This window comes from Enhydra lutris, unplaced genomic scaffold (assembly GCF_002288905.1).
Source record: "Enhydra lutris kenyoni isolate GAN:26980312 unplaced genomic scaffold, ASM228890v2 scaffoldscaffold1, whole genome shotgun sequence".
Classification (NCBI taxonomy): Eukaryota; Metazoa; Chordata; class Mammalia; order Carnivora; family Mustelidae; genus Enhydra; species Enhydra lutris.
The window spans coordinates 18944994-18972640 of NW_019154085.1; the positions used below are offsets into that span (position 1 = coordinate 18944994).

Consider the following 27647-nt stretch of genomic DNA (forward strand, 5'->3'; position numbering starts at 1 on the left):
GTTATTTAACACAAAATATTCTGAAGACTTTTATGATTCTTCAAAGCTAGCATAGCTCTTGACCTTGGGTAAGTTACTTAATCTCTTGAGTAGTTGATATTTCTGACTCTAAAATGGAGATAATCCTTATTATCCAGTCATGATTTCTTCAAAGAGCAAAATGAGAAACTGGACATGAAAGCAGGTAGGAAAATTCAAAGCACCATACAATTAAAGTGTATTTAGTATTCAGAGGAAGTCTGTTTTACAAATTTTAAATATTACCAAAAAAACCTAAATTGTAAATATTACATTAAAATAGTTTTTTGTCATGTGGAAGCATTTGGAAGGGAGGGGGCATGTACAGTTGTGTTTTTTGTTTTTTGTTTTTTTAATATTAATTTAATATTAATAATATTAAATGTAATCATTAGTTTCTTTCACACCAGTGAAATACTTGGCTAGCAGAAGTCATCTTTTTCCTGCTAAAAAAGTTGCTTCATACTGAACGTGACTACTCTCAAGGAGGTATCTGTGATGATAATTTTTTTCCATGTTCAACACCATAGGTATCTATGCCAGCAGCTCATGCAACATCATCTGCTCCCACCGTAACTTTAGTACAGCTGCCCAATGGGCAGACAGTTCAAGTCCATGGCGTTATTCAGGCGGCCCAGCCATCAGTTATTCAGTCTCCACAAGTCCAGACAGTTCAGGTATGTGTATAAAAAAGTTCTGCATCTACTTTCATAACTGTCGTTTATAGCCATATCTCTCTCCTTTCATTAGTTATGGAAATAGGAACATATCTAGTTCAGAGCTTATTTTATTTACGGTAAAGGAATATGCTGCGTCTGTATAGTCACCTTATGTATAGGAACATATATACACACAAGAACAGACATAAAAAAAGACTTTTTCTTAAGCTACAGAAGAAAAAGACTTGATTGGGGAAAATTTTAAAGTATGTGGGGTAAAGTGGAAACGTTTGGGAAAGACCAAGGCTGATATACCTTAGTTCAGGAAAATTGAGATAACAAAAATAACTTTGTATTTATTTTCTAAACATGCAATTGGAAAAAATAAGTCCTTGTCAATATTAATAACCTTACCTAAGATACTAACTTGAATTTAGAGATCATAGAAAGCATTATAAAACCAGCTATGTCTCGGGGTGTAAGTTAGAGTATATAATTTTGAAATAATGATATATTCAGGGATTACACTGCGCATGTTATCTAATTCTTTGGAGAGATTGTTCCTTTGGATTGAATCCAGGGGGAATAAAAGCACACAGAGCTCTGAATGAAGGTAACTACTCTACTGAACTGTAGGAAACCTCGAGTAGTAGAAAACCTCGAGTAGTAGACATCTTTGCAGTGAGCTTATTGAAAGAAAAAAAAAAAGACTTGAACGTTCATTCAAGTAGGCCATAACCCCAGCCTCCCATTTCATATTTTTTGCTTCACAGTCTTCCTGTAAGGACTTAAAAAGACTTTTCTCCGGAACTCAGGTGAGTCCTAGGTCCTAGATTTGGAAAGAACTATTTGTAGAAAGGAAGGTGAGAAATTATTCTTTATGTTGTTATCCTTCTATAAACATGCAATTTAAGGTTTGCATAAAGATCTTAGAGATCATCTAGGTCTAGGCTGGACTTGTTACCTGCCCAGCCCTTAGTGTATGCTTACTTTCCCTGTCTATCTTTTTTCCTCTCCTCCAAATGGTAGTCCAGCATTACTTGAACACTAGGGAAATGGAACCCCTGTCTCCCGAGGTAACCAATTTATAAAGAGGGGTAATTGCTGAACTGTTCTTCCCTGTGGTGAGCCAGAATATACCTTTCTAAAACTTCTACCTAGCGGTCCCAGTTCCATACTCAGAAACTAATTAAGCAAATTTAATTCTTTCTCTTTTGGACCACTTCTTTTCCCTTGTCTCTTACACCCTTCCTACTTTAAAAAAACAAAATGTCCAGACTAAACAAATGTCTATTTTTCTTCAGTCATTTATTATACGGTGTAGCTTTTATTGCTCTTTACTGTCCTTGCTGTCGTCCTGTGGATGAGAGCTGTTGTCTTTTCCTCGAGTATGGTAGCCAGACTGATTGATATTTGTAGATGGGACAAGCGCTTCCTTTGCCCTGGAAGCATTCTGTTAATGTCCTCAAATGGTATATTCGATTTAGTCAGCCGTATTATATTATTGAGTCCTTGAGCCACCATTACCCACCTCTACTTAGGCTTTTGGTTCTCTTGGACACTTACATGGAAGAAAAAAAAAAGAATGTTTTCATGTAAAAATATCAGCATGTGTGAATTTACATACTGAAAGATACTCGGAATGGAATTTGTTACCAAGATGGAGACAGTGTCGTCCCAGTGAAAACTAAAGAATTAGACATTTCTGTGAAATCACACTAACTGACCAATAGTCTCCGATCCTTTGCCTCAGTTTTTATTTCATTGAGTGCTACATTAGTATTCTCCCTACGATGCCCTTACTAATTCCCCACTCATTTTATTCTTGGTAATAGTGGAAAGAACCTGACCTGCTAATCAGGAGACCTAGATTCCAGATCACATTAATCCTTCCTTTCTCTTTTTCACTTATGAGTAGGAGGCCTTTCTATAAAGAACACACCAAAATTTTCAAAGCTTGTTAAGATTATAATTTTACATCATAATATGTGATATTTAATTGTCAATTATATTTTTAATTTTAATCTTTACTTTATGACAATAATAACTTGGACCTGGGGAGTGTATGGCTATTAACTTTGTAGAAATATTTATTCATCTTCTCAAGAGCACATTTTTCCATCAAGGTGAGCTATATTTATAACTGAAAGCCTGAATTCTACAAATAGAGACACAATTTTTTTTACTTTATTTTTTTCTTTAAAGGGCCTAAATCATGAAGAATATATTAAACTTTATGGGTCATTTCAGCTGGTTAACAGGGATTAGTATTTTGGTAACTAGGAAGTAGTTTACATCAGAAGAGATGTGTTTAAACAGAGAGAAATGACCCTGCGAACTTCTACATGGGAAAATATGAGTGTTCTAGAACATCATTTTCAAAAAATACAAGACACATTTCTCTTGATGTGAGAATAAGATATAAGGATCTGTTTCTGTTTTTAATCTAAGAATATTAGAAATTACACTGTACTAGTATTTCATATATGGCTTGACATTAGTGCCCTAACTTTATCCTTATGTGTATCAAGTCTCACAGATTATATGAGAATCCCTGTAAAAATAGTGGGAGTTACATGAATGTATAGAAGTTAACAGTGGCATCTTCACTTTTAATTTGTTAGCTTTAAATGCATTTTTAATAAAGTGCAGTTTAAACGTGTGAGGATTATGGATTATGTTACCTTAAATTATTACAGTCATTCCTTCAACGAATTTTTATTGATCCCATGCTATGTGCCAGTCACTGTTCTAGGTGCTATGAAAGACAGCAGTGAACAAATAATACTTCTCTATTCTCATGAAGATCACATTTGAGCGAAGAGAAACAATGAAAAAATAAAATATGTCAGGTGAGGATAAGTGCTGGGAAGGTGTTGAAAGCAGGGGAAGGGCTAGAGAATGTGGAGGGAAGGGGCTTCTGTTTTATGTAGGGCGGTCAGGGAACACAGTGAACAAAAACCAGAAGGCAGTGCAGGAGGCTAAGCCATGCAAACAGTAAAGCAAGTCCCAAAGGCTTAGAAGTAAGAATATGCTTCATATATCAAGGTATAGTAAAGGGATGTGGTTCAAATAGAATGAGCAAGAGGGAGAGTGGTTGGATGAAACGTTTGATAGAATCTTTATAATACTTTTTAATATAATGGGAACAATAATAACTTTTTGTGCAAAAATAGGATCAGTGGTTATTATTGCAGCAAAGTATCTAAGAGTGGTCTAACAGGCTGAGTTACTTGTTTGTGTTTTACATGAAACAAGTGTTCCAAAGTTTCTGGTCTTTTTAATGATGGTGAGTAAGGATTTGGATGGGATATGTTATCTAGCAGATATTTTTGAAAGAAGAAATCCCTTTCAACTATCCTGGGAAAAAGTGACATTTTAACAATGCAAGAGGATAACTAACTGCTTTTTGAAAGAAAAGTTGTGCTGTGGAGAGAGCATTTTGAAAGAAGTTCGGAAATGTTTTCATACCTTTTTTTTTTTTAAACTGCAGTTAGTATAAATTTGTCAGCTCAAAACTCAAATATATATATAAGAAACTCTAGAAATAGAATTCTTTAAACTATTTGTAAGTCTTCTAGAATTTCAGTAGGTTTTGTACTTGTTAAAATATAAAACTGTAACACCTATTACTATTAGCATACAATTATTAAAAGCCAGGGAGATGAAAATACACTAGGTAAATCTCATCAAAAGTTTGCATAATTGGTAGATGAGAATGAAAAACGATGTATTTAGTAAGCCCAGTCAAAAATCACTTACTTTTATGTCTACTTCTCGTGAGTTCCCTTTTTCAACAATAGCAAATGCTAAATCAAGTTTTAAAAAGCCCAAGCTTAGAATCAGAGGCACTGTTATAAAATATTAAGTGATTTTTAAATGAAGCATATTAAATCACATCGTTCTTGCTCTATAAAAATGGGATGATTTACGTTTTAAGAAATTTACAAATGTTTTGATACTTATACTCCTCTCTTTAAAAACTTTTATTATAAAAACAACAGTTAAAATTTACAGAGGGAATATATATGTTTATGTAATGTTTTCCTGTTTATAAGGAAGATCTGCAGGTGAAAAGAATTTGGAAATCATTATTCTAGATGTTTATTAGTGTTCTTGATCCAGGGAGTAAATAACTATACCTAAACCATAAGTCTGAGTTTCAAAAGGACCGTGTGTAACTTGAGAAAGCACCTAATTTGGTTTTAGTCACTGTATATTTAATTTTGAAATTTCAAATAACTTCAAAATGGGAAGATTGTCCTCTTTACAAATAGGAGGTACGGGTTTTTAACAAACTAAAAGTTGAGAAATAAAGATCTAAAACTTTACATCTACACGTTGTGATTTGGCTTTTGAAAATGTCTCAACTTCTAAGTGGTAAGGTTAAAGACCTATTCAGGGAGCTAAGGAGAGGGTTAATGAAAGAGGTGACAGGAGGTAAGGGACCAGAGGAAGGGCCTCTACCAGTGGAATGTGGTGGTAGTTTGTGATACCTATGGTTGGGATATCCATTTTTATATGGGTATTTCTAATAACTGTTAATTATATTTTAAATTATAACTAATAGTTATTTATAAAAAGGATTTTTTGACATGATTTTTATTAGTCTCAGAAATGTGGATACAGTGTGTGCTTTGGATTTTGTTTTTGTTTTTGTTTTTGTTTGTTTTGGTAGGCAGTCCATAGGAAGTGGCTTCATAGCTTGTAAATTCTCTCTGGATAATATTCCCAAAGAGGAAGTGTTATATTCGTTATGTGTTACTGAATAATTCTGAATTCCCTTTACATGAAAATAGATGTAATCACTACATAGTGACAAATTAATTCCTTCTATCTGAAATCACAAAATCTTTTAGATGAGAGAAAAGGAGGCTTTTTTCCTGCTAAGAGCAATAGATCCACTGAGTTTGGAAAAAGAAACAATCAAAGGCCATATATTAAAATGCAACTTTAACTTATTTCATTTCAAAACTTCCCTGTGGGTAGTTTATATAGAATGTTTTAAAATTATTATTTTAATGACTTTCAACTTGGGAGATTATGCCTACATCACTATCTGTCCTTAAAAAAAGGTTGTAAGGATGAGGGTCATGCAAAGAAGGCAGATAACAGTAGAGGAACTGAGGTTCTGAGATGTACTATGAAGGTAAACACTTGTCACAGTACTGTCCACTTTGTTCAGTCTTGTTATTCCTTGAAATTCTGACACTCTTCTCAGGTCTTCATAGCTCCTCATCTGCTGTACCTCAGAGATTAGTGGGAATTGTTCTCTGTGCTCCTTTGGCAGTAAGGGTAGCATTATTACTCTGCACAGAATCACCGACTAAATTCAGACTCACACATCTTTTTATCTCTTTCCTGGATTCATTAAGTGTTGCCTGTTAATGTGTAGGTCGTTAAGAGTGTAGTTCTTAAACTTTAACGTGTTTGGGTGGGGCACGTTACTTGATTGTAGGTAAATTCTGTGAGGCATGACTAGATTTACCAATTTCATTTTAAAGTGAGTGCCTTTTTACAAAGTGCCCTGTCAAAATGAGTCCTTACTCTCCAGAACTCATAAACTCAGACCACATATGAGTCCGTGTGGGATTCCTCAGGTTCCTCTGAATATGTTTTTTCTTGTTACCATTGCCCTAAATTTTGACACAGAGCTGAACCACACAGACTCTTTAGCCTTCACTAAATCTATTTATTCTCTCTGTGACGGCATCATGCACATCTAGTTAGGAAAGAGCAGAAGACTCCTGCTGATTAGACTAGAGAAGCTTCATGGTATATATTCTGATATATATGCCTGGGTGAGTGAACTTCTAGTCTAAAACATCTGTGGATTGTTGCTTCTGACAAAACTGGTTTGAGATTGGAACCAACAGGATTTTGGTGCTGGTAAGGATATCTAAAATTGAGATGCCAACTATTGACAGTGGCTCCACTACTTCCTAGCTTTGTGACTTGGGTGAGTTCCTTAACCTCTTTGTGCCTTAGTTCTTCCCATCTACAAAATGGATATAGTAATTGTACTTGTTTAGTACCTGATATTACTGTATTAGTATCAAATAATGTCATGTGTGTATGTGCTTTAGCATAGTATCTGGCACATAGTAAGTTCTCAATAAATGCTAGTTGCTATTATTAATATTATCCCATGTAAAATCTTTGTTCAGCTTATCTTTTACTTTTCAGTCCAGGGATACTTTTCCAGAAATGCAATTCTTTACCTTGAGTTTTTGCTTAATAAAAATTGTCGAATGCCAATTTTGAAAATCTATATGTAAGCTTACTTGCTAGGGACAGCCATCTGGAACATGGTGGGGGATCACCAATCCTTATTTATACAGTTGTAAATATATTCATAAGTGTTTAAAGGAAAATATTTGTATGGTCACTATGTAGACTTATGATTAAATATTTGCTCATTTACTCCTCCATCATGTCAGAAACCTTATTTTACTTGGTAGTTTTATTCTAACAATTTTAAGAAAACAACTGACAGTAATATTGATGCATTCAAGATTGGTTACATGAGGTTCTGAAAGAGGTGAAACTGAACTTGGATATCACAACAGCTTGGTTTTGACAAAAAAAATTTAGGCCCTGTGACTTCTGTAGTATAAGTAAAGGGGAAAGGAATGTGACTGCTATGGTTGTCTCCCATAAAAATTGACTTTTTCTACTGGCATGTGTAAGGTTTATATATGTCCTTTTATATTTAACTTTTTCTTAGAATTCATAAAAATTTTATGGGAACTAAACTCGATTATCAAGATAAAGTTCTTCTTTATTTTCAGATTTCAACTATTGCAGAAAGTGAAGATTCACAGGAGTCAGTGGATAGTGTAACTGATTCCCAAAAACGAAGAGAAATTCTTTCAAGGAGGCCTTCCTACAGGTATGGAATTTGATTGTTTAAAGAATTTAGAATCAAAGATGTCAGTAAGCCTTAGGTACTTACAGGTGAAAAGATGTTAGAAGATCGGGCCACCTGGGTGGCTTTGTTGGTTAAGCATCTGCCTTCGGCTTAGGTCATGATCCCAGAGTCCTGGGATTGAGCCCCACGTCAGGCTCCCTGCTTAGCCGGGAGCCTGCTTCTCCTTCTGCCCGCCACTCCCCCTGCTTGTGCGCTCTAGCGTGCTCGCTCTCACTCACTCGCTCGTGCTCTCTTGACAAATTCTAAAAAGAAAAAAATAGAAAAGATGTCAGAAGACCAATTAGGTGCTCAATTCGGGACCACAGAATTTACTTCTCTTCATCTTGAGGTATTTCTCTCTCTCAAGTTGAAGTTTATTGTACAGAATAAGAGAACTTTTTATTCTGAACAGTCCTGGATCAACAGTGATTTTTTTTTTCTGCTGTTTTTATAGACTATGCCAGCCACTACTTTTTTGTTTAAAAATTTGGAATATATTTCATTAAGTTACAGCATTTCTAGTTATTTGTCAGTTCTGACATGATACTATTTATCTGTTTAACAGCACATTTGCACACCATTTCTTGTGCCATGGTACTTAGTAGCTGTTTATTAATTTAATATTTGTTTCAGGATGATGCTTTGCTGATATCCCCTAATTTTAGGGGCACCCTACTATAGTTTTTGTGTTTAATTTTGGAGGTTGTCTAGTCTATGACCTGCCTCGAAGATGTACCAAAATCATTTTTTTAATATGTAGAAATTGGCTGCATGCTAAATACCTCCAGGAAGAGCAATTCCATAAATACTCATAAGCTTGCTTCAAAGTTCAACAAATTTCAAACTTCTAATATTTCTTCTTGTTATTAGCCTAAGTTATTTTTGTTTTCAAAGGGATGGTTAAAATTTTTTTTTCCACTCGACTACTAAGCTAACCCTTTTCTTTTTTAAAATGAAGGCTCCTAAACGAGTATCAATAAACTGATTTTGAGTTCTTAAGAAATTTTGATACCAAGTATATGTTGTATGCATTTATGCTCATAATTTTTTTTAATATAGCAAATTTTAGATTTGAACTTGGAAATATATCTCATGTTAGTTTTTAACACTTTTAATCTTGAAGCAAATCCAACCAGCTTTGGAGACATAAGCCTTCTCTGTATATAAATTTCAGGCAAATAGTTGTAAATAAGTTCTGTAAATTCTAGTTGTAGACCTTATAAGAGCTTTAGGACGCCTGGGTGGCTCATTTAGTTAGGTATCTGACTCTTGATTTCATCTCATCAAGAGATCAAGCCCCGAGTCAGACTCCTGCTCAATGTGAAGTCTGCTGGAGATTCTCTTTCTCCCCTTCCCTCTGCCCCTTTATCTACTTGTGCTCTTTTTCTCTCTAAATAAATGAAGTCTTAAAAACATAAAGTAAAATAAAATAAGAGCTTTATGCTGAAAAAGATCTTTTGTTATAACCTGTATCTTAGCAAAGATCATTTAAATAGTAACACCTTAATTCATAATCAGATAGAAGATGCCTGAGACCACACATACATAGAGAGTTCTGTTCATGGAAGATAATACATCTTCCCTTAAAATCATTATGTATCATTATTTTGTTTTAGGCTTACAAATTCTTGATACCTAGCTTTTATGTCTTGACTATAACAACATCTTTAATAGAATCCTTATGGTACACTTGTAAGGTTGGAGAAATGGGGATTAATTGATACACCCAGCTTTATAGTGATTAAATTATACAGAGAAATTTCTTGAAGGGCTCTCACTTCATCTCCCCTGGCTTGGTATTTTTACCAGCAGTTCAGCTGAAAAACACAGAAGCCATGCTTATCAGATTGCATATGACAAACTTTAAGGGAGAGTGACCTAACGGATAGGAGAATAAGTGCTTTGAAAGATCATAGCCAAGGAAAATTCTGTCAGTTGTTGGTGATAATTATAAAATTTCTGAAATTGAGTCTAAAATAAAACAGTTATTTAAGTATAAGATTCTGGATTAAGAATTCGTTTTTAAAAGATAATTATGCTCTTTAATTATCATTAAGATATACATATATAGTCTACATTAAGGGAGGGAATTAATCTCACTGCTCAGACCACATCTGGAATATACTGTGAGAGAAAGTAAAATGTATGTCCAAGATACAAGAATGACCAAAATGGTCTAGGACAACAATATTAGATACTAGAAAGAGAAGACAAGATGTGATTACTGGCTTCATGCAAAAGATAAGATTTATTTGTGAGTCTAGAGTACTAGCTTTCAAACTTTCATTTTGACCACAATACACAATAAGAGATGTATCTTTACATTTTTCTCTGTATATACATACAGTTATCTATATTCATTTATGGATACACACACACACAGATACACACATATTTCTACCTATATATAGGCATCTGAAGCAAAATATACAGCAGTACTCACCTTTATCATGTATGATGTCCAGCTGTTTTTTTATTTGTTTCACGTTGATTGCAACATACATAACTCTTTTCATGGCAATGTATGTGTTGTGACCCATACATAGTTTGGGATAGGTTTGAAAAACATTGCACTGAGGACCAGTACTATTCAAAATGTGGTCCAGAGACCACACTGGCAATCAGAATCTGGTTAGAAGTACAACTTCTTGTGCCCCTACCACATACTCTAATGAATTAGAATCTGTGGAGTGAGGACCCGGGAATCTGTTTTGACATGCGCTTCAAGTGCTTCAGTACTAAAATTTGAAATGATGTTCTAGAGCAATGATGCCCAGAGGATGATCCCCCCTCCAAAAAAAAAAAGATTTATTTATTTATTTATTTGAGAAAAAAGTGCATGCATGGGAGAAGGGGCAGAGGAAAAGAATCAAGCAGAGCCCCAATGCAGGCCTCCCATGATCCATGAGATCGAAACCTGGGCCAAAACCCAGAGTTGGACACTCAACCAACTGAGTCACCCGGATGCCCCCCAGAGTTGATCTTTTGCCCAGCTGTCAGTCTGTAAGCTGTTGAAAATAGTTGTGTTTCTCATTCTCAAAGAGATAGGGAGAGAAAATCATCCTTATGGTAAGAATAGGAGTTTGCTAAATGAAAACAAACAGATGTGGAAAAGAAATGATTAACAAGTCTGAGAAATGAGATATACAATTAGTGGAATTAAGAAAAATAACAGCCAGTTAGTGGGATAAACAAGATATGAGTAGCTGGTGAGAGAATTGGTAAACCGGAAGGGAACTAAAAAAATAACTGAGAATAGAGAACAGAAATAGGGAGAAAATGGGAAAGACAGGTGAAAAGTCATGGGGAATAGAGTGAGGCGCTCCAGTAGAAGAGGCATTTACAGAATTTTCAGAGGGGAAATAGGGCCAAAAGAAATATTAGAAGAGATAATAGTAGAATACGTTCTACAATTCCAGTAAAGGTAATTAACATGGGTAAATATAAAAGCCAATATTATAATTCTTTGCTTTGAAACGCTTTTTTTCCTGTGTGATTGGAAAGACAAATGCATAAAATAGTAATTATGACTTTGTTAATGCACACACAGTATATGAAAATGTAATTGTGACTATAGCAGCATAAAGCAGTGGGGTTTGGGTAGACTGTTGAAGCTAAATTATTAATTCATACTGGTTTGTTAGAAGTTTAAGATATCAGAAATTACTTGGGTGGGGTTTTTTTCCCCCCTCTTCTGTGATTATGTCACTCACTAGGAATACAGTAAGGTTCATTATTTTTATTTGTATTCCATTTTAGAATTTTTCCTCCATCCTCCTTGGTTTTTTTTTAATATGTGAAACATGAACATGGTTCTTTGAAAACTCAGAATTATACCAAAAAATGCACATGCTCAGAAGTATCCCCTCCCAATTTTTCCTGTCTTTTTTTAAACTTCTTTCTTACCAATCCCAGTGGATTAAGCAATCTCATTAACTTTTTCTGGTTTATTCTTTCTGAGTTTCTTCTTCAATAGAAGAACAAATGCATGTATATTATTTCACTTTCTTTCTTATAAAAAAGGTACCATGCTGTACCCATTATCTGGATGAACTGTAGTTTATTCAGCCGCTCTCCTATGTAAACTGTTTCCAGTATTTTGCAGCTACAAACAGTGCTACCATGAATAACCTTATGTATGTATTTTTGTACTGTAGTAAGTATATCTTAAGGATATATTCCTGGAAGTAAGATTGCTGTGTAAAGATGTAGTTTTGTTACAAGTCACCAAATTCATTCCATTAAGGGTTTGCCAATTTTATACTCAAAACAGTGAGAGTGTCTGTTTTCTCACAGTTTTGCTAAGAGAATGTATTGTTAAACCTTTTTTTTTTTTTTTTTTTTTTACTTTTTACCAGTCTGAGAGTTGAAAAGCTTAAAATCAGGTTTTTGGTATTTACTCATCCATTCATTTTATTTATTTTTGCCTAAATTTTTACAAGTTCTTTATATATCAAGGCTATTGACCCTTTATCTGTAATATATGTAAACATTTTCTCCTAGTATTGTTAATCATTTTTTTTTTTTAAGATTTTATTTATTTATTTGACAGACAGAGATCACAAGCAGGCAGAGAGGCAGGCGGAGAGAGAGGAGGAAGCAGGCTCCCTGCCGAGCAGAGAGCCCGATGCGGGGCTCGATCCCAGGACCCTGGGATCACGACCTGAGCGGAAGGCAGCGGCTTAACCCACTGAGCCACCCAGGCGCCCCTGTTAATCACTTTTAACTTTTTTTTTGGTGTTCTTTGCCCTGCAGAAGGATTTTTTTACTGTAGTCAGTGTTAATAATCTCTGCTTACACCTGTATTTCCAATCACAGCCTTCCTTTTCATTCAGATTAAAGAGAAATTCATTTCTTTTTTTTTTTAGTCCTTGTATGATTTCATTTTGACATTTAGATCTCTCATGCATGTATGATCTATTCTTGTTCTTACATTTTAAGCTGCTGTCCTGGGCACCTGGGTGGCTCAGTCGGTTAAGACTCCAACTCTTGATTTTGGCTAAGGTCATGATCTCAAGGATCTCGAGATTGAGCCCTGCATGGGGCTCCACACTCAGCACTGGGTGTGCTTGTCTTTCTCCCTCTGCTCCTTTCCCCACCCACAGGCCTGCTCTCTCTCTCTCTCTCTCTCTCAAATGAATAAATAAATACAGTCTTTTTTAACTGCTGCTCTAAGTATTAGCAGCTTTCTGCCCATTTTCTTTTGCTATTATGTATATTTAGCCAGTAATGTCATTTTCTTTTTGATTAATATAGATTTCTATTTTTCTAGGAAAATTTTGAATGACTTATCTTCAGATGCACCAGGAGTGCCAAGGATTGAAGAAGAGAAGTCTGAAGAGGAGACTTCAGCACCTGCCATCACCACTGTAACGGTGCCAACTCCAATTTACCAAACTAGCAGCGGACAGTATAGTGAGTAAAAGATATTTCTGCTTTGGAAAATGAGATTAAAAAAAAAAAAAAACTAATGGCTGCATTCTCCTTAAAGGAATCCTACAAGTGCCAACCTTTTCTCAGTTTTGGATGCCATTATTTTATTTCCTTTACTGTTCAGTATGCAAAATTCTGTAACAGAAGTATTTTATTTTCTTCAGGGTTTTTGTTAGTACTGCTCAAGCATGTTAGCCCTTTAGGTGGTTCTTTGTTTTGCGCAGATGCCAGGAGAGTCTTGGAAGTTTTTGCACCACTGCTTGAAACTCTAGATTTTAGTCCTTGTGTAATATATGATGCTAATAAAGGAAATACTTCTTCAGATAAGATGGATAACCATTCTATGGTTATGTTTAAGGACAAAAGTGGTCTTACTATTCATCTATTTATTAATTCACCTTCCCTTCTAAAAGTAGCATTTTAAAGTCATATTTAATGTTTTCTGGTGGGGGTTGAGAGGCTTGGTCACAATCTACCAGCACATTCAGTTATTCTTTTTTTTTTTTTTTTTTTTTAAAGATTTTATTTATTTATTTGACAGAGAGAGATCACAGTAGACAGAGGCAGGCAGAGAGAGAGAGAGAGGGAAGCAGGCTCCCTGCTGAGCAGAGAGCCGGATGCGGGACTCGATCCCAGGACCCTGGGATCATGACCTGAGCCGAAGGCAGTGGCTTAACCCAATGAGCCACCCAGGCACCCCATCAGTTATTCTTTTTTAATATAAAATGTAATGTAGTGAATTATGGTACCATAGACAAGGACTGCTGAAATTGGCTCACACAAAGTAAAGGTTTTATTGTGTGTGTGCAAAATTAATCAAAGTCTCTGTTTCTGTCTGACACTTAGGTCTCTCTTATCTTTCACCCAAATCTGTTAAATGTCTTTCCAGTTCTGCTTTTGCTTGATCAGAGGCATTTGTGCGAATGGTATGTTTTTCTATTTGTTCCCAATACCTTTTGACTCCCAGAGTGCCTCTTGCATAGATTTCTTCATTTTGATTTATCCATTAAATCCAGTACTTCCCATTATGTAGTTTCCCCCCTTTTTCCTCCTTACTACAAATTAAATGTACACATTGACACTCCTTTGTTGCATTAATTTTCTAATACCCTGGGGTGGTCTGTGTCAGGAATATGTGTAAAAGTTTGACTCCCAAGTTAATAGTTTTCACAGTACAGCTCAACCTTGGTTTAACCATAACTAATTTGCTTTCTAACTGTATTAAAAACAGATTCCCAGGTACCAGACTTTTTAGTTCTTCCAAAGCTGAGACTTTGGAAAGTGAGCAGAAGGATGGCATTTTTGACTAACCTTCCTGTCCACTCTGTGCTTACTGGAGTTCAGTCCCCTTTTTCCTTCTTGAGTTCTTTGTTGACAAAGATAAACAGATACTGTCTATGGACACGGATGTGTGTATTTTTAGCCCTATATCCAGATAATTTGAGTTACTCCAGATGTATGCATGCTGAGACATTGATACATGAACTTTACTTTTTCCCTGCCTCAAGAGAAACCTGAGGGATACAGCGTAGTTGTTAGTGACTGTGACTCAGTGATTGCAGGGATTCTTGCTTGCAGGAAAAAACATGCTCTTTTGGAAGTAGGCGAAGTAGGCATATCAGAATCTCAAATAGGGAAATGAAATTAGAAATGTGTATATTTAATTTGACACACCACTCTCTTCCAGGAACTAAAAATTGCTGGTTTTAAAGGTTAATACTTCAGATTTTTAAAGCTTTATTACATTATCTATATCCCTTATTTTCATAGAGCCTTGACAGAATTGATGTAGCATGTTCTTGATTGTCATTAAGAATCATTCTAATAAAAAAAAAGTCAATCTAATGACTACTTAAATATATACATCATTATACATTCCCTTTTTTTTTTTTTTTTTTTTTAAGATTTTTACTTTAGAGAGAGACACAGCAAGAGGGGGAACACAAGCAGGGGGAGTGGGAGAGGGAAAAGCAGGCTCCCCGCTGGGCAGGGAACCCGACGCAGGGCTTGATCCCAGGAGACTGGGATCATGACCTGAGCCGAAGGCAGACGCTTAATGACTGAGCCCCCAGGTGCCCCTATATAGTTCTTAACTTATAATCCTTTTCATCTCTCCCTGGTAGTTAAAAGTTTAGTATATATCCATTCTTTTTCATTCTATTTATACATAAATATATTACCATGTATTTTGATACAAGTGAGACCTACATTATTTATATACTACAGACAAATGTATATATACAGATATATACAATTTAACAGCTATATTGTGTTTCGCTGTATAAATATAACTTTCAGAAATGAAATCTTGCCATTTGCAACAACGTGGATGGAACTAGAGGGTATTATGCTTAGCGAAATAAGTCAATCAGAGAAAGACAAAATCATGTGATCTCCCTGATTTGAGGAAGTTGAGAGGCAATGTGGGGGGTTTGGGGGTAGGAAAAGAATAAATGAAACAAGATGGGATTGGGAGGGAGACAAACCATAAGAGACTCTTAATCTCACAAAACAAACTGAGGGTTGCCGGGGGGAGAGGTGTAGGGAGAGGGAGGTGGGGTTATGGACACTGGGGAAGGTATGTGGTATGGTGAGTGCTGTGAAGTGTGTAAACCTGGCGATTCACAGACCTGTACCCCTGGGGCTAATAATACATTATATGTTAATAAAAAATTAAAAATTAATAAAAATAAAATAAATATAACTTTTATTTAAACATTTCCCCCCCCCTTTAATATTCCCTTCACACGCCCCCCACACACTGATGAACATTTAAGCCATTTCTGCTGTTTCAAGCACTGTGACAGGAACATTCTTATATATGTAGTAGGGTCTCAGTTGGATAGGATCCAAAGAGTGGAATTGTTGAATCAAAGCACATCCTCCCCAATTTCCCTTCCCCGTGTCTGCACCAGTTTGTATTCCTTCCATAAACTGGTTATTTTTTTACATTTTAAATGCTGTCAGTAGTTTTATCTATTACTTGGTTTACTATTCCTGATAAAGTCTTATTTGAGAAATTCTATTCTAAGGTAGAAACACATGTGTCTATCATTTTGAACTTGAATTTTTTGTTTCACTAAATACAAGTGTAACCCATGTTGTTTTCCTCTTTACCTTGGCTATTCAGAATCTTGGCTAAGTTCATGTTTAATTGTATTCTCTTCTAGTTTTTCTGGTAGAATCTCTGTGGTTAGAGACATCAGTTACTTGACTTCTAGCTTCCTCTTCTTGTTTTAATGAATTTAGTTTTATTGAAAGACCTCTCAAATCCTTTTGGAATAATCAAGTATATAAATATGTATTATAGGGAAAACCACATCTGATAGGATCAGACTTCCGTTTTCAGAATACTTTCACCTACATGATCTCATTTAATTTTTATAGTTGTATTTAGTGCCTAAAACCAGGTATTTTTATTTTTATAGAAGAGATAACAGATTCAAATAACAATTTATTGATAGAATCTGGACTAGAACCCAGGTCTGCTACCTAGTTTCCTACTTCTTTTCTCCCTTCAGTTTATTGTTAAATAACCAAGAAGAAAGCTATATATGTTAAATGCAGTAGAATTTGCTTATTAACTCTATATGAGAAATTGTGTTTTAATTCTGTTAATCTTCTGATTCCTTCAAGTTACCTGCAATATTAATCTCAGAATAGTTCTTATATATTCCTTTTTAGTTGTCGAAGATAAGTAAAACTTATGGGAATGGCTAAAGTGAATAGATTGTATATGCCAGTATCTTAATTTCCATAGGTATCATTTGTCATTTATAAACCAAATCATACTTATTTACTGTTACTATTTCTTGACCAAACAGTAGATAATCAATTTTCTTTATGTAGGCGACTCAGGATATTAGTTGCCTAGAGCTGGCTAACAAATGATCCCAAATAATTCCCTTCTAACAGACCAAAAAAAAAAAGGAACTTGAGTAAGTCACATGTTTGTTGACTTACTTAGTTAAAATCTATTATGCAATTTTATATGTAATATTGTGATTTTTAGGCCTCTTTCCAGAAAAATTTTAATAGGGAGAGTGTCTAGAGAGGATCCAACTGCCTATCTTGATGGTAGTATCTGAAGGACTGCTTTATTCAAATAAAATAATAACCTACTTCTTTCTGTTAACTTTTTCCATGTACTGTAGCAAAAAGGTGAATTCATTTTTTTAATAAAGTGAAATATCTTTTAGTGTGAGCCAAAGTAGATTACTTCATAACAGATGAATGATGTATGGTTAATTAGTGAATAATCAAAGGATCCTATATGAGAATGCATGGATATGTAATTTACAGTTTATGCATTGCTAGCCGAGTTAGAGAACAGAATGCACTACTGAACTGTTTTTATTTAATTATGCATTAAAATAACCATTTATTGGGTGCCTGTTACTGCCCATTTCTGTGCTATAAATATGTGAAAGTAGAGAAGAAAAATCACATTTCCTGCCTTCAAGAAATGTATTTGCTAATGGAACAGCAAATATCAAACAATTAAAATATGGCCTAAGTAAGACTAGAATAAAGGAAGTATGGATCACAGTGTGGTACCTCTTCTGAACCAAACAACTTTGAAAGGAATTTAACATCTTCTCATTTATTTTTTTTTTAAATTGTTAATGGGTATTACTGTAAATTACAATACAGTTCATAGAGGGCATTTGTATTGTAGCAATTGGATGTGGGTTTCCAGAGCAGAAAGTTACCTGAGTATACGAAATCTTTCTTGCCAGTGTTATTTGTTATAATAATTTCTCCTTGATTATTTCTTACACATTATTCTACTTTGAATTTAGTGTGTTGTAAGTCTTACATGGCATTAATTAAACTGATAACAATAAAATCCATTGGGTTTTAGTTGCCATTACCCAGGGAGGAGCAATACAACTGGCTAACAATGGTACCGATGGGGTACAGGGCCTGCAAACATTAACCATGACCAATGCAGCCGCCACTCAGCCGGGTACTACCATCCTACAGTACGCACAGACCACTGATGGACAGCAGATCTTAGTGCCCAGCAACCAAGTCGTCGTTCAAGGTAAGAGAATTCAGAATTCACAAGTGTGGTAAATTCTTTGAAAGGTTAAAATTTTTATAAACTCAGAAAAAGTAAGTATGATACTGCCAAGCACTATGAAAATGTAGTTAATTTTTTTAATTATAGATAATGTTCTCCATGAACTCTTCCATTATTCCAGTTGGACCCAAATGTCATGGCATAAAAACAACTGTTTTCTCTTTGAAAACTATAACATCTTTAACACTGAGCATTTGGGGATAGGAAAAACAGAGTAGGTTACAGGGCAGGACAGCGAAATCAGGAGTTATGAAAGCTGGATTCTGCATCTAACTGCGTAGATTTGCTGTGTGATCTTGAGTGAGAATCACCTCTCTGTGCCTCTTTTTTTTTTTTTTTTTTTTTTAAATGTGTCAAATAAAGAGTTATACTAAATCACTGGTGAGAATCTCTGGAGGTTCTGGCCGCCTGACTGGCTCAGTTGGTGCATGAAACTCTTGATCTTGGGGCTGAATTCAAGCCTTACATTAGAAAGAAATCTTTGAAGGTTCGAAATTCTGTTTTTCTGATTTTTGCTCAGAAAATTTATATCCTCATTTCTAAGATCATCATTTTATTTCAAATGAAAACAGTATGTTCTGAAAAATCTTATACCAGTATGCATGTCTACTGGTCTATGGAGAAAATGTAGTAGTTAAATCCTTGAACTATAGAAATAGCTTTTTTCTGTTTGGTTTTTTTTTATATATAATTTTCTTGCTTTAGGATTCTTTATGGATAGGAGTTGACCATTTTTCTTTGAATCCATTTGAATATTTCTTTTCATTTGAATATTTTAAGAATATAATTTATGCCAGATTGAAATTTGCATATTGAGGAAATAATGTTAAAATCTGTATCTAAAAATATTTTTATTAATAATAATATATTTTGCCTCTGTTAAATAATGACCATTGTACCCCTTCAGCATGGATGATAATTTTTGAATAATCCTAAAACACCAACTAGAGAGTCATCGTTTATTTTTAAAGGCCCTAATGTATTTACAGAACATATTCTGTTACTAAACAAATAATATTTGAAGAAGATAATATTTTGTTTATTAATGGGAGTAAAACACCTTTTCACTTTACATGCAGGTACTCAAAAATTGTAAAGCAGGATGTCAGTGAATTTGAATTCTGAACGTCAGTTTGAAGATGGTAACATGTTTAGTATATAAATCTTTTCAACTCAAAACACATTTTAATTGATATTAATAACAAATATGGATAATTTTATAAAGACCTTCAAGTTCTCTCAGATAATTTTAGGTTCTTTATTCTTAGTAGGGCATATTACTAAGCTGTTTTTAGAAGCAGTTTGACAGATAATGATTGTGTTTCTTTTTACAAGTGATGGATCACTTAGAAAAAAACTTCAATTTATTTAGCAATTAGCATTTACATTAAAACAAGTAATATAATTGACATCAAGTGGTACACTTTTTCATACTTTCAGTTTTGTTTCAATTAGAAATTTATAATAGTTGACCATAATGCTTTATTTTCTCTCCCATTTTGCTATTTTATGAAAAATCATGGTCGTTTTTATGTCGTGGCAAGAGTCTACTTGAAATTTTTTAATATGAATTTACCAATATCAAAGGAAGACATTGAGGAGTATACTCTATCTAGGAAGATCATCCAAGCTGTGCCCTACTTACCTTTTAGACTTAAGGTTGGTAAGCATGTTAACAACAGAATAGAACTACATTCCAATGAAAGATAAATACAAGACCCAGCAGACCTAGGTTAAGGCTCTTTCACCCAAGTGTCTATCCTAATAAATATATTAAATTGAAAATTATTTGTCAGTAATGACCCAAAGAGTGCTGATTCTTTCAGTGTTTTAGTTAGAATCATGTTCCTTTTTTTCCCTTTCAATCCAAAATATATGTTTAAATTGATGATTGACACACGTAGTTTTACTGAGTCCTCTGCTTCTGTGTCTTATGCCATGTTCACTGTTTTTCTTTTCAGCTGCCTCTGGAGATGTACAGACATACCAGATCCGCACAGCGCCCACTAGCACCATCGCCCCTGGAGTTGTTATGGCATCCTCCCCAGCACTTCCTACACAGCCTGCTGAAGAAGCAGCACGAAAGAGAGAGGTTCGCCTAATGAAGAACAGGTACATACATTGCATTTACTTAGATTGTGGTAGGTCATGTCATCTTCAGATCCTGTCAGACATGAATTTGATAATTGGATCTTTGCAATGAATTTTTTTCTGGTAGAATTGATGGATTTGTTAAAACTTTTTTAATAAGCTGCACTTATGAAATGCTAATGGGATTATGGGTCAAATCTTTATTTTTTTAAGATTTTACTTATCTATTTGACAGCACAAGCAGGGGGAGAGGGAGAGGGAGAAGCAGCCACACCCCCTCGCTAAGCAGAGAACCCGATGTGGGGCTCAGTCCCAGAACCCCAGGATCGTGACCTGAGCCGAAGGCAGATGCTTAACTCACGGATCCACCCAGGAGCCCCATGGGTTGATCTGTAATCATAGTTTACTTTTGTGTAATTTTTCCATGAAAGATTTAATACACAACTCTTATATTTTCACTGTGCTCTAACCAGCAGCCTAGGTTATTTAAATACTGTTTCTTTTCATGAATAGTATTGTTCAAGAAGATCAAGAGTTTCAGGTATGTATATTAATATCAAATGTTTCATTTATGTTAAGTTTATTTAAAAGAAAGGAAATATGATGGCCAGTCCATGTTTTAATGAATATTATCTTCACTCAAAATTGACAATTTAGTAAAGAGTCTTCAAAAATAGATTAAATCTAATATTACCTTGTTCTTAGACAAAATCTTAAAATAGAGTTAGTCTTCAACAATGAAAATGCTACACAACAAAATCTATGAAGTGTGGGTAAAGTAATTCTCATAAAGTAAATTTACAGCTGTAAATGGTTTTGTCATCTAAAAAAACAGTAAGGGGCGCCTGGATGGGTGAGTAGGTTAAACATCCGACTCTTCTCTTGGCTCAGGTCATGAGCTCAGGGTTGTGAGATCGAGCCCCAGGTTGGGCTTCTAAAACTGCGTGTGGAGCCTGCTTAAGATTTTCTCTCTTTCTTTCCACTCTCTGCCCCTCCCCCCCAAAAAACAATAAAATATTTTCATTGTATTTACTTTAGTATTTTTATTTAGTTTAGGATTTAAATATTTAGCTGAGGATTTAAAATGGAAATGACCTAAGACAAACCATGGAAAATGAAAATAAAGTTTTATAAAGATAAAATTTGAAATTGGTGAAACTATTCTTCTGGTTTTTTTTTTGTTTTTTTTTTTTTTTAAAGATTGTATTTATTTATTTGACAGGCAGTGATCACAAGGAGGCAGAGAGGCAGGCAGGGGGATAAGGGGAAGCAGGCACCCCGCTGAGCAGAGAGCCCAATGTGGGGCTCTTTCCCAGGATCCTGAGGTCATGACCTGAGCCGAAGGCAGAGGCTTCACCCACTGAGCCACCCCGGCGCCCCTCCTCTGTTCTTGACCCCAAGATTTTTCAAACACTGCCATAAAGTAAAAGAAACATAGGGATTGAATTTAGACAGTCTGGATTCAAGTCCTGGATCTACTCTTCTTGCTGTGACTTTGGAAGAACATACTAACCCCCTCTAAACCTCCTTTTTCTTCTTTGAAAAAAAAGATTCTGCCACCTATCCAAATGGCTGTTCTATGGGACAAATATCATTCCTCTCAAAGCACTTTAACTGTAGTGCTCTATCGAAGTGTTTGTTTTTACGAAGTTTCATATTTCCACTCAGCTCAACCTCTTTTGTCCCTAAAATACCTAGCTGTTACAGAGTATCAGTAAATGACATCTAAGCTATGGGAAATGGCAGCACTTTTTCTGGAATATTAGGAAAAGAGTTGGAAATAAGCCAAGTGCTCTATCAATCCAAGATTTTCCTTAGGTGTAGTAATAATAATAAACAAAAGCATCAAAAGCTGCATTCATTTAAATGTATTCTAAAATATACATTAAATTTTGTATTTAAATCTTTTCAGCTTTAAAATGTTTATAAAGAAATGTTTAACCCTTTCTAAAATTAGAAGCAAGTCCGATTAAGAAGTCTTTTTTTTTTTTTTTTTTTTTTTTTTTTTAATTTTTATTCATTTGACAGAGAGAGAGAGAGATCACAGGTAGGCAGAGAGGCAGGCAGAGAGAGAGGGAAGCAGGCTCACCGCTGAGCAGAGAGCCCGATGCGGGGCTCGATCCCAGGACCCTGAGATCATGACCTGAGCTGAAGGCAGAGGCTTAACCCACTGAGCCACCCAGGTGCCCCCCGATTAAGAAGTCTTAAGTAAAGGCCAGGTTTTAAAACTTAAGACAGTAGCACTTACTAAATAAACCAGTTCTAAGCAAGACACAGCAAAGCAATCAGATGAAAAATAAAAAACCTTCTTGATTATAAAAACAGCAGAAAGAATTTATGTTGTGTCCTTGTAGTCACCTCTGTGGGGCAGAAACATCCCCCCTGCACCTTTTTAAAGATTATCTAGCCATTTCAGAGAGTGAATGCGAGTGGGGGAAGGGGCAGATGGAGAAGATCTTCAAGCAGACTTCCCATGACACGAGATTGTGACCTGAGCTGAAACCTAGAGTCGGTCACTCAACCACACACAAGTGCCCTAGAGACGTTTCCCCTTATACACAAAAGACCAAGAGGTGGTGTAATTAGTGGGTGGGTGAGGAGGTGGCACTATGGCTTCTTGTAAGCTCTGTTGTATGGAGCAGAGAGCTGCCCATTTATGAACACTTGTTCATTTGTCTAGCAAACCAAATTTCCTTTTTTCTTTATTTTTTTAGTTTATGTATCCCCCCCACCCCCTATATACATATATTCCAGGTTAGGGACAGGGCTCACAAAGCTACAGTTCCTAACAACCTTTGCTGGTCTGAAATCTTTAGCATGGTCTCTTTAATAAAATATTTTTTTTTTAAGATTTTATTTATTTATTTGACAGACAGAAATGACAAGCAGGCAGAGAGACAGGCAGAGAGAGAGAGGGGAGAAGCAGGCTCCCTGCTGAGCAGAGAGCCCGATACGGGGCTCGATCCCAGGACCCTGGGACCATGACCTGAGCCGAAGGCAGAGGCTTTAACCCACTGAGCCACCCAGGTGCCCCTCTTTAATAAAATACTTTTGCTTGGATTTAGTTTTAAGGAAACTTCCCATTGACTCTGCTATAGTTCCCTTTTCCCTTTATTCCCATGTTACTACTGCTTCCTCTTTTCCAACTTCTATTCATTAGAATCTGGCTTCTATGCTCACCATAGTACTCTTAATATCTTTAAAAAATACAGATTCCCTCGCACTTGGCAATCTGGCATTCTCTTTTCATTTAATTTTACTTTTGTGGAATATTTGACCCTTTTTTTTTTTTTTTTTTAAGATTTTATGTATTTATATGACAGAGAGACACAGCGAGAGAGGGAACACAAGCAGTGGGAATGGGAGAGGGAGAAGCAGGCCTCCCGTGGAGCAAGGAGCCTGATGTGGGGCTCGATCCCAGGACCCTGGGATCATGACCTGAGCCAAAGGCAGATGCTTAATGACTGAGCCACCCAGGTGCCCCATCTTTGACACTTTTGACTTATTCTCCTGAACTCTGATTTATTCATCTGGTTTTCCGACTACTTTTGAAGTTTTCCCTTAGAATGTTCATTCCTAACCATGTATTTCAGGCATCAGCTATATGCTGACACCTTCTAATTCTCAATGCTAGCTTTGACCTTTTTCCTGAGATACTATTTACTAAGGGCCAGTTCATGCTAGACATCACACGTAGTTTCTTTACATATTTTATATTGCCTACAATGAGGGAGAAGCCTATCTCCCTTTTACAGAGGCGCTATAGTTCAGAATGAAGTTAAGTATCTTGCCAAAGGTCACACCTTTAAAGAATTAGGTACAGGGCTGCCTGGCTGGCTCAGGCAGTAGAGCCTATGACTCTTGATCTTGGGGTTATGAGTTTGAGCCCCACATTGTAGATGCTACATAAAAATAAAATCTTTCAAATTTTCGTTTAAATTGGTAGACCTGAGGCTTGAGCCTATGTCTGGGGCCAAAGCCCTGTCTACATGTTAATTCTGAGATCTCAGTGTACAGCTCTCTCCTGCTGTACTTCTCAAACCAGAGCTTATGATAGTATGCTGGAGATAATGTAGCCCCAAGAAGTAAAGATGGAATGCTCTCCTCGAATATTTATCTTGCTCAAAAATTAGAAATATTTTTAAGGTAAGAGACTTAAAAGAAGTTCACACCAGCAGTGGTTGCTTTGGACTGTGTCCCCAGAATCCCCATTTTCGTTTCCTCTGCCATTAGGGGTACACTTCAGTAGAAAAATTAGGGGATCACTCTCCTCCTGAACATACTTACTAGGATGAATGTCCCTTATATGTACCTCAAACACAGCCTATCTTAAATTGAAATTTGATGAAAAAAGTTATGATCCCCAAATTCTACACTGTTCAAATTACCATTTACTCAGAAATGAAGTGATAAGTGGTCTAAAAGAAAGGATAGATGGTTGTTATTTTAATTTTTGTTGCTGTAGTAACAATAGAAACCTCAAAATCTGTGTCTTAGAACAACAAAATTTCTTCCTCACGTTACATTTGACAGCTGCAAGCCAGCTGCCGTGTCTGTCTTCCACATGCTCCCAGCTACAGGAGGAGCACCTTTTTTGAGACATGTCATTTTTGTAGCAAAGGAAAAAAGGCAGTGTTTCTTTAAATCCTCTGCTTGATGGTGATGAACATCATGTCTACTTATGTACCACTGGCCAAAGTACAGACAAGGAGAAGCCCACTGTCAGTGGAGTGGGAACGTGTGCTCTTCCCATGGGAAAGGTGGAATAAAAAATTACAGAATTAATGCAGTCTACATCCTTGTCTTACAATTTTAGAATGCAGTATTTTAATAGATTTGCTAAAGGCAAAATAATAGATGTAAATGTTAGGTAGGTTTGATGTATGAATATATAAAACCTCTGTTTAGCCAAGAAAAAGATAAAGTAGTAAAGCCAACGACAAGCTAGAAACATTTAACAAGTCAGAAGACTAATAATGAGTTAAGGATATGAATAGACAGATTCATAGATACTTGGCTTCCCATTAAGTATAGTTTATTTACATATATGTTTAACTCTAGTATACATTTAAAATAGTTACAAAATTGCTAACTTGTATACCTGTGAGAAGCAAATTTACCAAATACAATACAGTATTTATATATGGTTCTTTTTTGTTTTTTAGCCTTAAAGTGCCAGTGAAAGTACTATTTTCCAAGCTGTTTAGGTCTGTTCCTCCCCGCCCCCCCAGAAGATTAAGATTATATCACACACTTGTAGTATGAGATATTCATCGCATCTTCATTCAATTCTGGGATTGCATGTAGTTTACTATAAAAAGTATAAAAGTTCTATAGTTCTTTTGGTTTTGACAGATGTATGGTGCCATGTTTCTACCCTCACAGTGCCTTACAGTACAGTACCACCACCCTAGAATGAATCTCTTTGACACCCCGTGGTAGTCTGCTTCTGCCCCCTTTCCCGGACTCTGGAAGCACTGAACTGTTCTCTGTCCTTAGGATTTTGCCTTTTCCAGAATCTCATATAATCAGAAACATACAGTATATGTAGCCTTTAGGGTTTGGCTTCTTTAACTTAGCAAAATGCATTCATGATTTATTGATAGTGTTACATGGATCAGTATTGGGTTTTCTCCCTAGTATTCCATTGTACACATATCCTGTAGTTTATTTGTCTGTTAACCTTGATGTTCATCATAGTTTCCAGTTTGGGAGGATTATGAATGAAGTTACTATAAACATACACAGGAGTTAGTATGAACTTTCAGTTCACTTGAATAAATATGTAGGAGTGGGCTGGCCAGGTAGAATGGTAAGCGTATATTTAACTTTATAAGAAATGGCCAAATTGTTTTCCAGAGTGGCTGGTGTTCTGGTGTTACAATTTATGTTTTACATTTAGGTCTGTGATCCCTTTTGAGTTAACTTTTATATAAGATGTGAGGTGTGTCATGGTTCATATTTTTTGTGTATGGATATATATTTGCTTCAGCGTATTTGTTAAAAAGCTTATCCTTTATTGAATTGCCATTGCACTTTTGTCGAAAATCATTGAACTGTATTTGTGTGCGTATGTTTCTGGCTAGCTTGTTTCATGGGTCTTTGTGTTTATCCTTTAGCCAATCCTATGCTGTCTTGATTACGGTAGCATCTTAGTAAGCTTTAAATTTGACAGTGTGAGTCCTCCAACTTTGCTCTTTTGCAAAATTGTTTTGGCTGTTCTGGTTCCTTTGCATTTTCATATGAATTTTGGAATTGGTTTGTTGATGTCTATAAGAAAGTTTTCTGGGATTTTGATTAGGGCTTTGTTGAGTTTATAAATCAAATTGAGGAGAATTAATATCTTAAAAGAATATTGAGTATCCCATTCTGGAAACACAATGTTCTTTCCATTTTTTAGCATATAGATTGCGTACATTTTTTTGTTAGATTTATATCTAAACACTTTTGGGCTTTTGGTTGTGGTTTTCTTGGGTGGTGGGGGGACTACTTAATAGGGATTTCATTCCTGATATTGAGAATTTGTGGCCTTTCTCTCACTTAGTCTGGCTAGAAGTTTAAAAATTATTTAAAACAGACTGTGTGGATTTGACCCATGGGTCATAGATGGCTAAACCTTGTCTAACCCACGTAAAAGACCAAACAAAAAACCAAGACCTAACTATATGCTACTTATAAGAATCTCATTTCAAATATCAAGCATAGATAAATTAGAAGGAAGGGAGTAGAAAAGGATAGAGCATGCAGATAGCAATCAAAAGGAAGCTGGAACATTGTCGGGGATTAAAAAAAAAAGGACAATATGTAAAGATAAAAGGATTGTTTCTCTAAAAAAACATAGTAATTTTACATATATGCTCCTAACAGAGCTTTTACATAAATGAGGCCAAATATGATGAAACTAAACAGAGAATTGAATAGTTGAAAACTTCAGGGCAACCCTCGCAGGTCCCCTCCCTCTTCGGGAGCTTTGTACTATCATTTCACCATTGCTCAGTAAACCTTGCTTTGCTGCCCACCAAAAAAAGAAAACTTCATTCTTTTCTGAATGATGAAAGAAGATAGAGACAACCTGAATGACAATCAACCAACTCTACCTATTTGGCATTTTAATGACACTTGTTAATTTAAGAGAATAGAAATACTAGAATATGCTCTCGGCCCATAAAGCATCCAGGAAAATCCCCAATTGTGTGGAAATTAAGAATCAAACAAACATTTCTAAGTCTATAGGTCAAAAAGGATGTTTCAAAGGAAGTATCTTTAAGTGCAAATTGAAATACGACAGAAATTTGTGGGAGTTCAATCAGTGCTTAGAGGGAAATTTATACCATTAAATACTTAATGTTAGAAAACAAAGTCTTAAATCAGTCATCTATGTCAGGGGTTAGCAAACTATACCTCATTGTCTGTTTTTTATAAATAAAGTTTTACTGGAACATAGCCGTGC

At 35.6% G+C, this 27647-nt stretch overlaps 1 protein-coding gene across 4 annotated transcripts in view; it reads left to right on the forward strand.

Moving 5' to 3' along the window:
* Positions 1-27647, forward strand: part of LOC111147575 (cAMP responsive element binding protein 1) — a 63019-nt gene that overhangs the window by 24440 nt on the left and 10932 nt on the right. For 2 of the 4 annotated variants that reach the window (XR_002640645.1, XM_022503724.1), the window contains exons 3-8: positions 549-695; positions 1451-1492; positions 7469-7569; positions 12860-13002; positions 17885-18067; positions 20068-20218. Coding sequence is in view for 3 of the 4 variants with exons in the window: in XM_022503724.1 (XP_022359432.1) it covers positions 549-695; positions 1451-1492; positions 7469-7569; positions 12860-13002; positions 17885-18067; positions 20068-20218 (767 nt within the window). In the remaining variant the exon portion in view is untranslated. Of the gene's footprint in view, positions 1-548; positions 696-1450; positions 1493-7468; positions 7570-12859; positions 13003-17884; positions 18068-19185; positions 19249-20067; positions 20219-27647 lie in introns of those variants that run through there. The other 2 variants (XM_022503857.1, XM_022503940.1) reach the window with 2 other exon arrangements.